The 17,003-nt window shown below is 43.7% G+C and overlaps 1 protein-coding gene across 2 annotated transcripts in view; it reads left to right on the top strand.

Moving 5' to 3' along the window:
• Positions 1-17,003, top strand: part of GLRA1 (glycine receptor alpha 1) — an 89,397-nt gene that overhangs the window by 45,169 nt on the left and 27,225 nt on the right. For both annotated transcript variants that reach the window (XM_061149463.1, XM_061149462.1), the window contains exon 3: positions 1,936-2,003. In XM_061149463.1, coding sequence (XP_061005446.1) covers positions 1,936-2,003 — 68 coding nt within the window. The remainder of the gene's footprint in view (positions 1-1,935; positions 2,004-17,003) is intronic.

Here is a 17,003-nt window from a genome sequence, read left to right as displayed (position 1 = left end):
GAATGAGTAGCAGTGGTTCCTAAACCCACTCTGCATGAGGATCACTCAAGCCACTCATTAAACAATAAACTCTGGGCTAATCCCTACAGATTTGGGTTCACTGGATCTGGGGTTGGGCTGAGGACTCTGTAGTTTAACAAGTTCCCCCAGGTGATTCTATGGCAGACAACCCCGTCTACACCTCAGTTTGAGAAACAGTTGGTTAGGTGATCTTTCAAAAACACTCCAGCCCTGCAATCCTATACAGTAACCTTGTAATTCAACTGAGGCGCTTCCATAAGGAAATTCCAAACCCATGGAGCTGAGAATGACTGCCCAGATCAAGATCTACTCTCCCAAGTTGATGGGGAAATTGCATCCCAGAAAAGGGAAGGGGCATGCCTCAGAGAAAAGAGCCAGTGAGAATTTGGGGCTGTGTCTCAAACACAGGGATCCTGGCAAGCCCTTGGAAGGAAAGCCTGGATTCTCACAGCAGGATTGAGTCCCTTTCTATACCCCAGGATTTCTGAAAAGAAAAGAATCTTGGCTGAGTTTGGGTGAAATGCTTCGGCTAATTTTTCAAGATGAACAGAGGAGTAGGTATGAGAAAACTTGGATTCAAGTCCTGGCTCCACCACTTGCTGGGTACAGAAGCCCAGGTGAGCTACTAAAGTTCTCTGCGCTCTACTGTGAAGCTGGGAATCTCATTGCTAGAGGAACCTAGCAACAATAATTTTGCCCTGCCTACCTCAGGACCTCATGGGGATCAACTAGAAAGTGGACCTGGAAAAAATTCACAAATGGCATGTTGCCATCTTCAAGTGAAGGATTATAACCTATTATCCAAGTCTGAACCCCCTTCAAAGTCAGCTCAAGGTCACCATCACCTTCACAAGGGCTTCCTAATGCCTCGCTCTTCAGAATCTCTCTCACACCTGGACTCTTACTGCTTATATAATTTTTACCCATGGCCTCACATTATTTCCTGGTTATTTTATGTTGGCCCTCTTGCCAGCATGAGTGGAAACCCAGTGCTTAAAATCCTGGATTTTGCCACATTATGACCTTGAGCATGCCCCTTCCTTTCTCTGAACCTCTCTCCAAAAGTATAGTCATTAAAACCACTAGCTTCAGAATTCGACCAATCTGAACTCGGGCTTGACCATTTACTAGCTGTGTGGCCGTGGACAAACAGCCTCTCTGAGCCTGCTTCCACATCATAAAATATTGGGAATAACCGTGTCTTCTCATGGAGCTACTAAGAGGATAGAATGAGATAACATTAGTAACACTCTCAGTGCAACAGCAAACCCTGCTCAGTGAATGGTAACTGATTGTACAAAACGAAGAGACTGGGCTTCAGTTGCACAGAGGTCCTGCCAGCAACGAGATTCCAAAGGGCAAATAATCCTCCTCTTCTTTCCTACCCTTGCAGTAGGATTCAAAAAGCTTGCCTGGAAAGTATTTACCAAAGACTTATGGACTTCCCTTGAGGTTCCCTCTGGATTCCTCAGCTGGTAATTCCCATCAACGCCCTTTCAGACAATCATTCTTGGTTCAGAAGTTCAAGGCAAGGAACTTGCTGTTTCTTGCAATTCCCAAGATGGCCTCCAAATGTTGTAGCTGTAAATACATTTCGGCCACAAATTAGAAGGCAGCCAGTGGGGTTTGGGGAAGGCATTTCAACCATATGGCAGGATGATGAATCATCCTGTGTTCTTGAAAGTACATCTCAGCCTCTCGTGTTCTGTACCTGGTGCTCACTTGGGGACCTGGGAAGCTGGCATAACGATGTGGCTACGAGTCCCTGCTGCCTGAGAGTGGGGTGGAGGACAAGTAAGGGTCTCCTCCACCGAAGGGGATCTATCCCCAAATTCAGCATTTCATGAATGGGTCTCATCTGGGGGGTTTTTTTCATGGCCATGTAGCTAAGCAGGAATCTCTCTTAATTGGCAGGTCCCCCAGTGAATGTCAGCTGCAATATTTTCATCAACAGCTTCGGTTCCATTGCTGAGACAACTATGGTGAGTGAGTCAAAACACAGGCTGTTACTTACTGCCTGGGAGATCTCTCCCCCTGAAATATTTACCCTCTGTACTGGTCTTGCTCAAGGAGGTGGGAAATCTGGTGTTTTTCAGGGCTTCATGGGATTTGGACATTTTTTACTGTCCTGTTCAATGTTTTGAGTGAAGACATATATCTGAAAATGGCAAGGAGCTAGGGGACTAGCACATACTAAACACTTAGGATTACAAAAGCAAAATTCTATCAAGAGGTGAAAGTTTTAGATTAAAAGAAAATATAAAGACCTGCTTGTAAGTTTAAAATTCAGCTGCGGAATAGCAAAAGACGGGTTATACAAGTTGAGATGGGTATACTTGGTTGATTCTTCTGTGTTTGTATATATTTAAAAATTCCCACAGTGAAAATTTTAAAATAAACCTGTTATAGTAGAAAAAATTCTAGAAGGAAAAAATAACCAAATGTTAATAGCAATTATCCCTGAATCATAGTCTTATGGAGGATTTCATATCCTTCAGTACTTTTATATTTTTCTAATTTCTGCAAGGAGTAAATCTTATGTTAATAATTACAAATGAATGTAATGCTACTTTAAAATATTTTTCTCAATGCTTGAAAACAAAAAATCAATTGTATTTGTTTTGAAGGGTGCAATCTAGCTTGTGAGAAAATAATTAAAACGGCCTCAAATCAACTCTCTATGAGCAGAATGAGAAGCAGTCAGTCAATCACCAAGTCCTATAGATGTTACTGCCTTCAAATCCTCTAAACCATCCATCCCTGGATGCCCACCTGCCCCTAGTCTAGCTCAGGCTGCCACGGTGCCTTGCTCACATTACTGCAAAGTGTCCCCAACTTGCATCTTGCCCCCTCCAATCTATTCTTCCTCACACTGTGGTCTTTGTAAGGTACATACCTAACCACACCGGTCCCCTGCTTTAACACCTCCCCCGTAGCCCCTCACCTTCAGCATCAAGCTTGCAAGACCCCTCTGATTCTGGTTGGCTGCATCTCTTCCCTCTCACTTCCCATTCTGGATGAATGGAATTGCTCAGCCTTCTCCACCTGGGAGGTGCTTGCTCTCTGGTTTCCAGCCTTCTCTTGATGCTGCAGAGGCCTCTGCCCAGGGCCCCCACTCCAGCTTCCTTTCCATGGCCAACCCTCAGATTCCCTTAACTCTCTGCTTAGGATGACCTCCACAGGAAGCCTTCACACTCTAACACACATGTACACATGTATAAGCTCATATGTGCACTTGACCTAATGCTAGGACGGGTTCCTTCTACCCATTCTCACGATGAGTGCTACGATCCCCACTGAACGCACTGGCCATGCCTTCTCACACTCTCACAGTCTGCCCGTGGGTCCCTCCTCTCACTGTAATGTAATTCAGTTCTCTGAGGGCCAGAATCTTGTCTCCTTTCCTGTGGTAACCTTAGCACCTGGCACAGTGATTTAATAACAGGTACTCAGTAATTTTTTTTAAATAAGTAAGCCAAATCTGATATATTGTCTGTTGATTCAAACCATGATTTGGTCTGAAATATTTATGCCAATTAGATCTAACCTTTTAGTCCCAGATTGGCAAAAATTGCTGAGTTCTGAACGTCATGGGGCAAAAAATCCAAAATCTACCCTTTTGCAGAGAAGTCTGTTTTAATATGGTCAAATCAAGCAATCAAAGTCCCTAAAACTAACAGGCCTTTTATCTCCATGTGGAGATTGTCCCGCCTATCAACTAGAACAAACATGGCTGCTTTTCACTGGACCTCCTGGTCCAAAAGCCAAGTCATTCCACCCTGTGAACGGATGCCTTCTCAGAGTTACTAGTGAACCCATCTGCTGCTCTTCTCCCTCCAGACCAGACAGGTATGGACATCTGCATCATTCATAGTGCATGTGACAAATGTTAAAACTTCCACTCTTCTTCCAAAATGGTAGAGAGTTATCAAACCAAGTCACAGTTTACATATGACCCCATTATGTAAGGAACTTGGTTATTTGAGACAGGTGTACATATCTGCACTCCAACCCCACCCCTGCTTTCCTATAACGGTCGCACAGAAATCTATTTCCTTATTACAGATTACTAATGGAGTAGTGGTTTGCCCTTGTTTTGCATGGTGGTTAAAAGCTGAGACTCTGAAGGAAACCTGGATTCACTCACTTTATGTAAGAGGCTGATTTGCTTTGTTATCTTTAAGCCTCATCTTCGTTGTCTGTAAAATCCCAGAGGTGATTAATTTCATACTACTTCACCAAGTTAATTTTTTTGCCTCCTGAAGTTATTATGGATGGAAATTATAAGCAGGAAAGCATTTCTCAGAGTAAATGCTTTGTAAGTGCTCTTAATGTTTCCAATGATGATGATGAGAACGATGGGGGCAATGATGGGGTCTCTGGGCACTGAAGCCCCAAAATCACCCCAGATTAGTTGTGTGATCCTGAGCAATTCCTTGACTTCTCCAAGCCTTAGTTTTCCCTTCTCCAGTATATCCTGTCTACCTCTTCAGACTTTATTCCTGCTACATATGCTTTCTACAGAGACAGTATAGCAATTAGGACATAGACTTCCATGCCGGGACAAAATCTGAGACTCAGCTCTGTGACCATGCATGAGGTAGCCTAAGTCAGCCTCCTCCTTTGCAGAGCAGGGGACTGAGAGCACCACCTGGGACTGTTGTGAGGATTAGGAGATAAGGCATGGAAGTGCTGAGCACAGGGTCAGACACAAAGTACGCACACAATGAATGGTAGTTATTATTTTCAGATGCCACTCCAAATTTTCAACAGCTTTCACATTCATTCTCTCACTTCATTCCTTCACCAAATACTTGCTCTGAAAACCACTCTATAAAGCAGACTTCGAATTTTTAGTTTTAAGCCAGCTTTTTAACTCTCCTCTTCCACCTTCATCAAGATGCTCTTTAGTTCCTCTTCACTTTATGCCATTAGAGTGGTATCATCTGCATATCTGAAAATGTTAGTCATTCAGTTGTGCCTGACTCTTTGTGACCCCATGGACTATAGCCTGCCAGGGAAGAATACTGAAGTGGGTTGCCATTTCCTTCTCCAGGGGATCTTTCCGACCTAGGGGTCAAACCCAGGTCTCCTGTATTGCAGGTAGATTCTTTACCATTTGAACCACTGGGGAAGCCCATATCTACATACCTGAGGTTGTTGATATTTCTCCCACCAATCTTTTTTTTTTTTTTGAGAGAGGTATTGTTTTTTTTTTCGTTTGTTTTTTTTTGTTTTGTTTTTTTACTTATTTATTTATTTTTATTAGCTGGAGGCCAATCACTTCACAACATTTCAGTGGGTTTTGTCATACATTGATATGAATCAGCCATGGATTTACACGTATTCCCCATCCCGATCCCCGCTCCCACCTCCCTCTCCACCCGATTCCCCCGGGTCCTCCCAGTGCACCAGGCTGGAGCACTTGTCTCATGCATCTCACCTGGGCTGGTGATCTGTTTCACCATAGATAGTATACATGCTGTTCTTTTGAAACATCCCACCCTCACCTTCTCCCACAGAGTTCAAAAGTCTGTTCTGTATTTCTGTGTCTCTTTTTCTGTTTTACATATAGGGTTATCGTTACCATCTTTCTAAATTCCATATATATGTGTTAGTATGCTGTAATGTTCTTTATCTTTCTGGCTTACTTCACTCTGTATAAGGGGCTCCAGCTTCATCCATCTCATTAGGACTGATTCAAATGAATTCTTTTTAATGGCTGAGTAATATTCCATGGTGTATATGTACCACAGCTTCCTTATCCATTCATCTGCTGATGGGCATCTAGGTTGCTTCCATGTCCTGGCTATTATAAACAGTGCTGCGATGAACATTGGGGTGCACATGTCTCTTTCAGATCTGGTTTCCTTGTGCTGAGTACATCATGTGAAATGCCAGACTGGATGAATCCCAAGCTGGAATCTTGGGATTCATCCAGTCTGGCATTTCACATGATGTACTCAGCACAGAAGTTAAATAAGTAGGGTTACAATATACAGCTTTGACATACCCCTTTCCCAATTTTGAACCAGTCTGTTGTTCCATGTCTGGTTCTACAGATTTCTCAGGAGGCAGATAAGGTTGTCTGGTATTCACAGCTCTTTAAGAATTTTTCACAGTTTGTTGTGATCCACACAATCAAAGGCTTTAGCGTAATCAATAAAGCAGAAGTAGATGTTTTCCTGGAATTCCCTTGTTTTCTCTACAATCTAACAAATGTTGGAAATTTGATCTCTGGTTCCTCTGCCTTTTCTAAATCCACTTGTACATCTGGAAGTTCTCAGTTCATGTATTGCTGAAGACTAGCTGGAAGGATTTTGAGCATAATCTTGCTAGCAAGTGAAATGAGTGCAATTGTGTGGTAGTTTGAACATTCTTTGACATTGCTCTTCTTTGGGATTAGAATGAAAATTGACCTTTTCCAGTCCTGTAGCCACTGCTGAGTTTTACTGATAAGAAAACTTAGGCTCAGAAAGGCTAGGTCCCTTGCATAAGGACACACAGCTAATAGGTGGCAGAAGTAGGAATTGAAGTCAGATATCACCCCAAACCCCATGTTCTCCTGAGCCAAATATAAGCACTTAATGTCTTGATATTTGGGATTATCCATCCCTTGCTTGTTTTTTCTTCATCATAAGGAAGTCAGAGCTGAAAGGGAACTTCACTGAACAGACATGCCCAGGCCCCCATACTTCCAGCCCAGGGCTCGGCCTCACCAACCATGCGATGAGCTGGTCGTGTACCCTGGGTCCATGGTAATATGGTCACAGTCCCAATGTCAGAAACTTTCCAGGCTGCGTCTGTTCTCTAAGAGCTGCAGGAGTGCAGAGCAGCTCTATAACCAGCTGGAGTCCCCAAGCCTGACTGTCTGCCTCCCAGGGCCCAGCTTTATTCACCAGAGCTGAGAGTAGGCAGGCAGCCAGCAAAGCAACAGGGATCTCCATCCATTCCTGATGGGGGAAGCGCTGAGGCTGGCTGACCTTCATTCGACCTTTGGAGTGATTCTGAGTCTGTGCAAAAAGATGAAAGTAGAAGTTGGGACAGGAAAGGAGGAAGGAGAAAGGGAAGGGGGGTGCTGGTCTACAGCAGTACCTCCAGCACTCTATAAGACAAAAATGTGGACCTAGGACCTCAACGGGACCAGGCAGCTTGTCCGACCACACATGCCTACAGGGGCGCATCAGTGCGTGCTCTGCAGCATCTGTATGTCATTGGAGGATCTGCATGTATGTGTTTATTGAGGGACCATATGTTTGTACAAATGCACACATAAGCCTGTGTACCTGTGCCCACTAGTTTGAATATGTTTAGACAGGTAGTGTTAGTCCCTCAGTTGTGTCCTGCTCTTTTTGACACCATGGACTATAGCCTGCCAGGCTCCTCTGTCGATAGAATTCTCCAGGCGAGAATACTGGAGTGGGTTGCCATTTCTTTCTCCAGGGGATCTTCCTGACCCAGGGATCAAACCCAGGTCTCCTGCATTACAGGCAGATTCTTTACTGTCTGAGCCACCAAAAAAAGCCCATATAGACAGGTAGCCTCAGAGAGAAAAGTGTCTGATGACATATGGATATGAACATAAGTAGGTACACTTCTATGGTTATAATCACACATGTGAATGTGTGTAATGGGGATGTGCATGTATCTGCATGTACATGTAATAATATGTGAAAGTGGTTAAGAGTGAAAACACAGAAGGGTATTATTTTCAGTTATGTAACTGTGTGTGGATATTTTTGAATATAGATGCATGCATTTAAATATGTATCATTGAGCCATCACTCAAATATGAATTCTGTGTGCGTGTATGTGCGAATGTATGTACACACAAAAAGATGTGAATAAATGAAAGAATATTTAAATGTGTATCTATATGTGGGTATGAGTGTGACTATACAGTGTGCACACATGGGGACACACAGACAGCTGGAATTCAAGTGTAACTCAATGTCAACAGATGTGAGAGAGATAGAATGTGCGTGTGTGGCTACTGATGTCCTTTGGGCACGAATCCCGGCATTTCCATGATAAGCCCGTGTGCTCCAGCCTCTCTTGCCAAGGGTTGGGCTAGCCTGGCATAGAGACAGGCTCACTGTGGCCAGGACCCCTGGTGATAGGTGACAACCTAGCCAACTAGAGCCCACATGCCTGGCTTTATTTGTAGATATTAGGGGAGAATTCGACAGAGCGCTGAACCAGGAAACAAAAGCCCAGTGTTTGAGCTCTAGCTCTGCCACCGTCTAATACCACTGAGACTCACTTCTCCCTTGGCACCTGGCTCTAGGAATGCAGTGTAGGAATACACAATAAATGGATATGAAAGTCCTTTATGAATGCTACGGAAATGTAACAGATTATTAACTACTAAAATAATCAGCCACAGTCACCAATACATAAGCCTAAGGGTTTTTTCCCCCCTTCTGTTCCCTATTTATTCATTTATTGTTTCCACCTCCATTTTTAAGGTCCTATACTGAATGTACTGAAGACAGCATTACATAGGCTCAAGGGATATAGATCAGCTTTACTCACATTAGGCTAGGTTTTCCTGTACCAACAAACACCACCCAAAACCCTAGAGACTTAAAACCACAAAGACTGATACATCCTTCTTCTAAAGTCTGCCACAGATGTGGGGGACCCTCCAGGACTACTGTCCTCCATGTCGTGGCTGAGCCTTGCATTTCCACGTTGACACATGGTTTCACACTTGCTGTGCAAAGAAGGCACTAAACGGTGGCACAATGGCAAGTTAATGCTTTCCACCCAGCAGTGACATCTACCACCTCTGCTCACATTTCACTCACTAAGGAAAGCCTCGTGGCCCTATCTGAAAAAGACTGTAATCCTCCCATAAGGAAACAGACACCAGACATCTGTGACCAGTAGGGCCCTGCTTTTAAGGAGTCTCCTAGAGAAAGGAAACCAGAGACAAGACCACAGTGTGGTGGGTGACATTGCAGAGGTGCGCTCAGGACACTGCTGGAACACAGAGAACGGCCGCAACCAGCAGCAAAGTTAGGGCACGCTTACTGAGCATGTACGATGTGCCAGGTGCTGTGAAAATGCTGTGGTGTGGGTTTGAGTAGCTTTTTTTTTTTTTTTTTTTTGAGTAGAAGTCTGATCATGAGCTTCTCCAAGTTAAAACCTTTCAGGAGAGAAGGGCTTAGTGGAATAACCCAAAGAGAAGGGGTTTAAAAACTGGTGAGTGTGTTCAACAGCGTTAAAAGAGGAGACATGTCAACTAAGAAAAGAGAACCATATTCAGTGGATTTGGCAATGGGATGTGAGAGGAGGGAAGCATATATGAAGGTAGGGAATGCAATTCAGGGACATGAAGAAAGCAAAAGACAAAAATATGAGAAGACACTGGGAAGATAATTCTTTCACAAAGCTCGCTGTGGAAAAAGGTGAGGTGGTGGTGGTGGTGGTCATTTATTGAGCACTTTTCTAAAAATCAGGCATCGGTGGTTAGCAAATTATGGAGATTATTTCATATAACCTAAAAATTCCACTTTATAGATGAGGAAACTGAAGCTCAGAGAGGCTTAATTCACCCAAACTTTTCCAGCCAATAAACGTCCTCACTAGTTATGGGGTAAGAGGAGAGGCTACCACGCCAAAGGGAGGAAGGGTCATGGGAAGACATGACCTTGTCCTGGTCTTCTGCACTCATATTTGGATAACAAGTAGGATTTGTGCAATTCTATCAGAACGGGTATCTCAAAAGGTCTTGGCCATCCATTCAAGATGTATGAAGACAGCTTCCATGTAAGGAGATTAAATGTCCTTATGTCTAACCATAAAAGTTAACACATTGTTTAGGAAACAGTCACTTCTCAATGCCAGCCTACTTCTGGGATCGATTGACTAAATTGAATCAACTGATTGAATTGAATTGGGATCAGTTGACTGAATGAATTGATTTTGAATCATATAAGATAAAACTTAAGTCCATCTACTTCTTTCCAACTCTGCTGCTGTCAACTCTAGTTCAACTTGGCCCCATCTCTCTCCTGCTTGACTAAAATGGCCTCTTAACTGGCCTCCCTGCCTCCTTTCTTCCCATCCTCACCACTTCCCATAGAACCAAGAGGGAGCCTTTTAAACCCTAAATCAGATCACTGCACTCTGCTTCAAATTCTACAACAGCTTCTTAATCCTTTTACTACATTCTGCTCCTTCTGTCCAGAAAAATATTTGCATGAATGACTCTCATCTTTCAGGTCTCAGCTATCTTTTCAGAGGTCCTTCCCAAATCCCTATCTAAAAATGTCCCCCATTCCAGTCACTGTCACTTCATGTTCTATTATCTTCAGAGTTATATCTAAAAAGTAACAGTTTGCTTGTTAGTTTGTGATTTTGTTTGCTTTCTTATTGAGAGTGGGGACCCTGCCTCTCTCAATCATCCCTATATTTCCAGTACCCAACATGTTGCCTGAACCAGAGGAGCTCAGTCAATATTTGGGGAGAGAACTAACCTTGAAGTTTCTCCAGTTGAACCCCCATCTGTTGTCAGAATCTCTGTCACAAACATTTTGGTTTCAGCTTGCACACGTCCAGTGATGGGAACCCCTGCACCTCCCAAGGCAGCCCATTTCATCTTGGGACACCTCTTACATCTCCGTTTGCCCAGGGCTTTCACTCTGATGCTGGGGCCACAGAGAACCAATCTATGCACCTTACAGCCCTTCCAAAAACTGAGGTCAGTCCCCTCACTCCCTCCCCACACCAGGCTCCCTCGGTCATTCTCCCTGGTTCTCAGTCTCTTTGCCTCCAGGGTGCTCTCCCAGTACAGCCAACATGTCAATTTCCATCTTGAGCCAAAAGGCCAAGAAATGAACCCAGGCCCAGAGGAATGCTCAGAGAGGAGTGCACTGGGACTGTGCCCCTCCATACTCTGGGTTAGTGGGCTTCAAAGCATCGTTTTTTAGTAGCGGCTACATACCACAGTTCATTCTTAAGCTGAATCTTTTTTTTCCCCCACATCTCTTTTTTTTTAAAGTATATAGTTGCTTTACAATGTTGTGTTAGGTTCTTCTGTATACCATGCATACATGTATTCCCTCCCTCTCGAGTCTCCCTCTCAACCCTCACCCATTCCACCCGTAGGTCATCACGAAACAATGAGCTGAGCTATCCAGCAGCCTCCCATTAGCTATCTTTGCTTTTTTGCTTGCCTGTTTTTAAGTAGTGGGCAATTTGAATAAGGGCTTCCCAGTTGGCTCAGTGGTAAAGAATCCGCCTGCCAATGCAAGAGACACAGGAGACACAGGTTCGATCCCTGGGTTGGGGAGATCAGTCCCTGGAGAAGTGAATGGCAACCACTCCAGTATTCTTGCTGAAGAATCCCATGGACAGAGGAGCCTAGTGGGCTACAGTCCACGGGGTCACAGAGTTGGACAAAACTGAGCAACTGAGCATCTGCACAATTTGAATAACATTATAAGTTCCCTCTTTTATATGTACCTCCATAACCCATTTGGAGTTTAGTTTGCTGTAAAGTAGTTGATGATGGTTTAAAACTCTATTTTTCTCTGATTAGATAATTTTCCAGCATTATTCTTAGTAGCTGTTATTTCTCCACTGATTAGAAATGCTGTATTTAAATGCCATTTCCTCCTCCAGGGGATCTTCCTGACCCAGGGATCAAACCCTCACCTCCTATGTCTCCTGCACTGCAGGTGGATTCTTTACCCACTGAGGCAACTGGGAAGCCTATATATATGGTGTGCTACAGAAACAGCTGTGTGTATAAATAGTCTCAATTTATTGTCCCATTGCTCTGCTTTATATGTCCAGGAGAAAAAAATCCTCTGTTGTTCCTCCTTTATAAGATTTTATTGTCATTTCTAGCCTATTTTCTTTTTCATATGAACTGTAGAATCCATTTGTTGATCCTATAAAAATTGCCTCAGATTTTAATTGGGATTGCAATGAATGTATAGATTCATTTGCAGAGACCTGACATCTTAACAATACTGTATGAATGTGGTATGTCTCTCCATTTATAGAGATATTCCGTTATGCCTTTCAGTAAAGTTTTAGAATCATTTTGTCACATATATATATATATATATATATATATATATATATGTATAACTTCTACATATATACACACAAGTCACACATTTCTTGTCAGGTCAGTTCTGAATATTGTGTGAGGTTGGTTAGCATTGTGGATAAGATCCTTGTTTGTTGCTTTTTCTATCACACTTTCAGTCTGTCTACACAGCCAAGGCTAGGTCACTTACACTCTGGAGTCCAGGAAATCCAAGAAAAAGTCTAATAAATGTCATCCATTTAGACACAGCTCAACACTCCACAAAACCTTGGTAAACTGAAGACTGAGAGGAAGCCAAGAGGAGAGGCCTCCCATTTGCTTTTAGAGTCTGTTCAAGGCAGAAAACAGGTTATAGCTAGTCTTGGTATGGTCTGCTGGGTGGCTGTCTCCAAGGCTCCACCAAGGGAGGCATCACGGTCTTGAATTTACAGCAGCATAGGGTTGGCATTCCATCAGGTCAGATTCAGGAAGGCTGACTAATGACAACCAAACCCATGAAAGACTGAAGTGGGTAAACAAGACCACCAAGTCATTTTAATTTATGATGGGACTTCCCATTCCAATAATAGCATGCGCGTGTCCTCCATGAAAGCACTCTCTTACCCCTCTCCCAGGACCAAGAAAGCACATCAAAAGTTGCTTTTGACATACTGAACTGGAGGAAAAGAAGGTTTTGAGGAAATTTCATCTGGGCCAGAGACAGGTCTAAGATACCATCCGTGTCTCACCACATAGAAACTCTCTTTTCAGGGACTTCCCTGGTGGTCCAGTGGTTAAGAACCTGCCTTTCAATGCAGGGGACATGGGTTTGATCCCTGGTCAGGGAACTGAGATCCCACATGCCTTGGGGCAACTAAGCCTGCATACCACAACTAGTGAGCCACATGCCACAACTAGAGAGAAGCCCATGCACTATAACAAAAGATTCCGCTACTAACAGCTGATGCAGCCAAATAAATAAATAAATATTTCTTAAAAAAATAAAAACAACTTTCTAGTGATGAAAAAATTGGTGTTCCCCCAAACAGGGTGACCCCACCCTCCAGGTGATGCTAATTTACCAATCACCAAATCCCTGATCCTCAAACTGCCCTTTCTTGTGCCACTGAATGAATATCTTCAATATGTTTATATAATAGTTCTCTAAACAAGACATGATACAATAAATTAGGGTTCCACTGATTAAATTACAAGCAGAGGCCTGTTATAAATCACTGAGATTACACATGGGTCATCGTGATTGGTGCTGAGCCTTGCCGAAGTTCTCTGCTGTGTGTTCATCTCTGCTGTTAGTTTAACTCTCAGAGGTCAACCTTATTTCCTATATTTCCAAGTTTTCTAGTGGCACAGCTCACTTTTATGCCCTGTACTGCCAATATTGGGCTTCCCTGGTGGCTCAGTGGTAAAGAATCTGCCTGATTATGCAGGAGACGCGGGTTCAATCCCTGGGTCAGGAAGATTTCTTGGAAAAGGAAATGGAAACCCACTACAATATTCTTGCCTGGGAAATGCCATGGACAAAGGAGCCTGGAGTGCTGCTGTCCATGGGGTCACAAAGAGTTGGACACAACTTCGCGACTAAACAACTGCGATATTGTCCTCTTTCCTCTTTTCAAGTGAATAGTCACCCTTCAATTTGCATCCTTTGGCAACCAGTTACGAATCCATCTCAGCTTGTATTACAATCCAAAGTTCTCCACCTGATACTGACTATGAGGATATGTATGAGCCAATCTGTCACAGGAGCTCAGTGAGGTCCAAGTACAGTATGTCTACTATGCTGCTTTCACCTCTCTATCTAGGAACTCGGTTTTCAAAGATAAAAAAAGAAAATAGACAGGCAGCATGTAATTGTCAAGAGAATATGAAATTGGGAGCCAGACATTCCTGGATTCGTATTCCTGCTCTAGCACCTACAAGCGTTTAACTTCTCTGAATTCCAGTTTCCTCCCCTGTGAAATGAGTATAATAATATCCACTGATCTAGGTAGATAAAAAGTTTAGAAACACAACGCATATAAAGTTCTAGCAAATGTTAGACACCCAATAAAAGTAGCTGCTATTAGCATTTTTATGTAATTATTAAACTCCTGCTGGGCTTTAGTGATCCCCTAAAGACAGACGAAGAGGCTCCGCTCCACTGGTCCAAACCACCTACAGCTCCTCACAACAAATGCAGTCCTGATTGTGTGTGATCCAAACGAGAATTCTCCAGGCAGGGTAATGACTTAGGAAAGGGCACCTTTCCTAAGTAGGCACCTGGAACCCAAGAGGCAATGTCAGGTATAGGGGCTCTGCCAGCTCTGAACCTGAGTGTAGAGCAGACAAAGGGTCGGACCCAAGGGGCAAACCAGGAACAAGGTAGGAGTATTATCTGCTGGACCTGGGGCAGAAGTGTTTAGAGCCTCGCCCTTTTTCAATACTTTCTGCTAATTGTGGGTCTCCACAAACCCACAGGTACATAACAACAGCCAGAGGCAGTCGCTGATGGCACTGAGGTATCACAAAACTGTGGTTCCGTACAAAACTGGGAGATCCTGGGTGGTGTGGTCTAGTGGCTAAATGCTCGGGCTCTGGCATTAACATCCTGGGTTCAAATTTCAGCTTTGCCACTTACTAGCTGTGTGATGTCAGGAAAAGCACTTTAACCTCTATGTGCCTTCATTTGTTGTTTAGTCACTCAGTCTTGTCCGACTCTTTTGCGACCCCAAGGACTGTAGCCTGCCAGGCTCCTTTGTCCATGAGATTTCCCACGCAAGAATACTGGAGTGGGTTGCCATTTTCTTCTCCAGGGAATCTTCCCAACCAGGGATTGAACTCACATCTCCTGCATTGGCAGACAGATTCTTTACCACTGAGCTACCAGAGAAGCCCATCACTAACTTTAGACAAAGCATTAAGAATTCCCAGGCTCAATTTATCCATAAAACAGTGTCCCTGTGAGAATCTGGGGAGAGGGTTCATTCAAGCACTTAGCACTGGGCCTGGCCCTCAGTCGGGACTCAGTAAACTCTGAACATGCTGGTGCGTCAGCGCCACGCTCTCGCAGGACTGTGAAGAGACTGGGGCTGACCCTCCTCACCTTTGGGGCAATGTCTATGACTCCCGTGCCACAGTGCATCTCGGAGGTCTGGAAAGCTTGAAGAGCAGCAGCAGCTCAGAATCAAGCCTGGACCCTTTCCTCTCACTGCCCCTGTTCCCCAGCTCTTAGCAGACAGGTCCAGTTCTCAGGCATCTTATCCCAAACCCAGTCAGAGTGTCTCAGAGTTTCTCTAAGAGAGCAGAGCCTGCCTGATGGCAGATTCACCTTGGTTCTCCTCCTCCTGCCCTCAAAGTTCTACAAGTGGTTAGGAAAAGCAATGGAGTAGGGCAAGATTTCTGTATGAAAGTCTCATGCTGGATTGCTGTGTGGCCCAGGAAAAGTCTCTTTCCCTCTCTGGGCCATCTGTAAAATGAAGGAGTTGAGACAGAAGTCTACATGTAATATTTGAGGAAGAAGATGACAGTGATGACAGAGAGCAATAATTCTCTCCTGTGTCCCACTCTCCATCCCTTCTATCTTAGTTTAGCTCCTCCTTCTCTTTCACTGAACTGTCACAATGGCCTCAAAGCAGGTCTCCCCGGACCTGCTTTCTCTCACCTCAACACTTCATGGTCATGCTTGCCATACTGATCTTTCTGAAGTCACACTGTGCTCTTGCTCCGCTGCTTAAAACTTCACTAGTACCCAACTGGCTACAGAATAAGATCCAAATACTTTGGTTTCATAGTTAAGGATACCCACAGTCTCAAATCAATCCATTCTACAGCCTCAACACAGCAGAGTGATTGAGAGAATGTGCTTTATATAATCAGACAAACCAGATTTCAACCTCACTATTTACTATGTGAATTTGGACTAAATACTTAATCTTCCTGAGCCTTCATCTATAAAATTAAGGTGAAAATACCTATAATGATAGGATTTTTTTAAAGATAAAGTGAGATGCAATTTGTGGCATGCTTAGCAAAATGCCTGGTACATAGTAGGTCCTCAGTAAGAGAGACATTTTATTTCTTATGCAGCTGATGGTTGAGCTAAACTGAATTGTGTAAATGCCCCTGCCTACACACCTTTGCTTATGCTATTCCTTCCACATGAAATTCCTCTGACACTCCAACTCTACAAACCATAATCCTATATACACCAAGACTGCAGCCCTCGGTCCCTCACATCGGGTCCTGCTCTGCATCTGTACTCCTCACCCCTGTCCTTCCTCCTCATACCTTACTGGCCTCCTTTCCAGCAGAAATCAAGTATTACTCTTATTTCAGAACAATATCAGATCTAGAGATGCTAACTTCAGGAGGATGGAACAACCTGATAGGGGCCATTTCAAATGCTACCTTCTCTCCAAAATCACTTCCAGATTTACCTGGCAGTAATCTTAACAACCTAAAAGCAATATCTAACAGCTGCTTATCTAATAGCAGCAATATCTAATAGAACCTTTTCTGACCATTGTCACATTCAGTTTTGTACATTAGATTTGTGTCCATTCCTTTCCTGGCTGGCTAGGTGATCTGAGCTCCATGAGGGTAGAAGCCTGAGCCTCCACGCTCATTGCTTTCCTACTGGGCCTCATAAGTGTTTACTGAGTTGCATCTCATTCAGAGAAGAGACATTCCTTTGAGAGCAGGAAGACATAAGAATCTGGTTCTTCATTCTCCTCTTGGGTAATGTCTCTGAGTTCTGATTGCAGTGGGCACATATCTTGCCCTCCATGTCCCCTTCCCACCAACACTCTCACCAGGTTTTTAGCACTTTCCCACTAAAGCACCTCATGCTTCCTATTTCACCACAATTTACAATTTTAGAGGAAGTTACTGGGAGAGGTTAGAGTGTGAAACTAGACATAACAGGGATGGGGAGAGG

This window comes from Dama dama, chromosome 9 (assembly GCF_033118175.1).
Source record: "Dama dama isolate Ldn47 chromosome 9, ASM3311817v1, whole genome shotgun sequence".
Classification (NCBI taxonomy): Eukaryota; Metazoa; Chordata; class Mammalia; order Artiodactyla; family Cervidae; genus Dama; species Dama dama.
The sequence above is the reverse complement of the archived record's forward strand: the minus strand, read 5'-3'. Positions and strand labels throughout refer to the sequence as shown.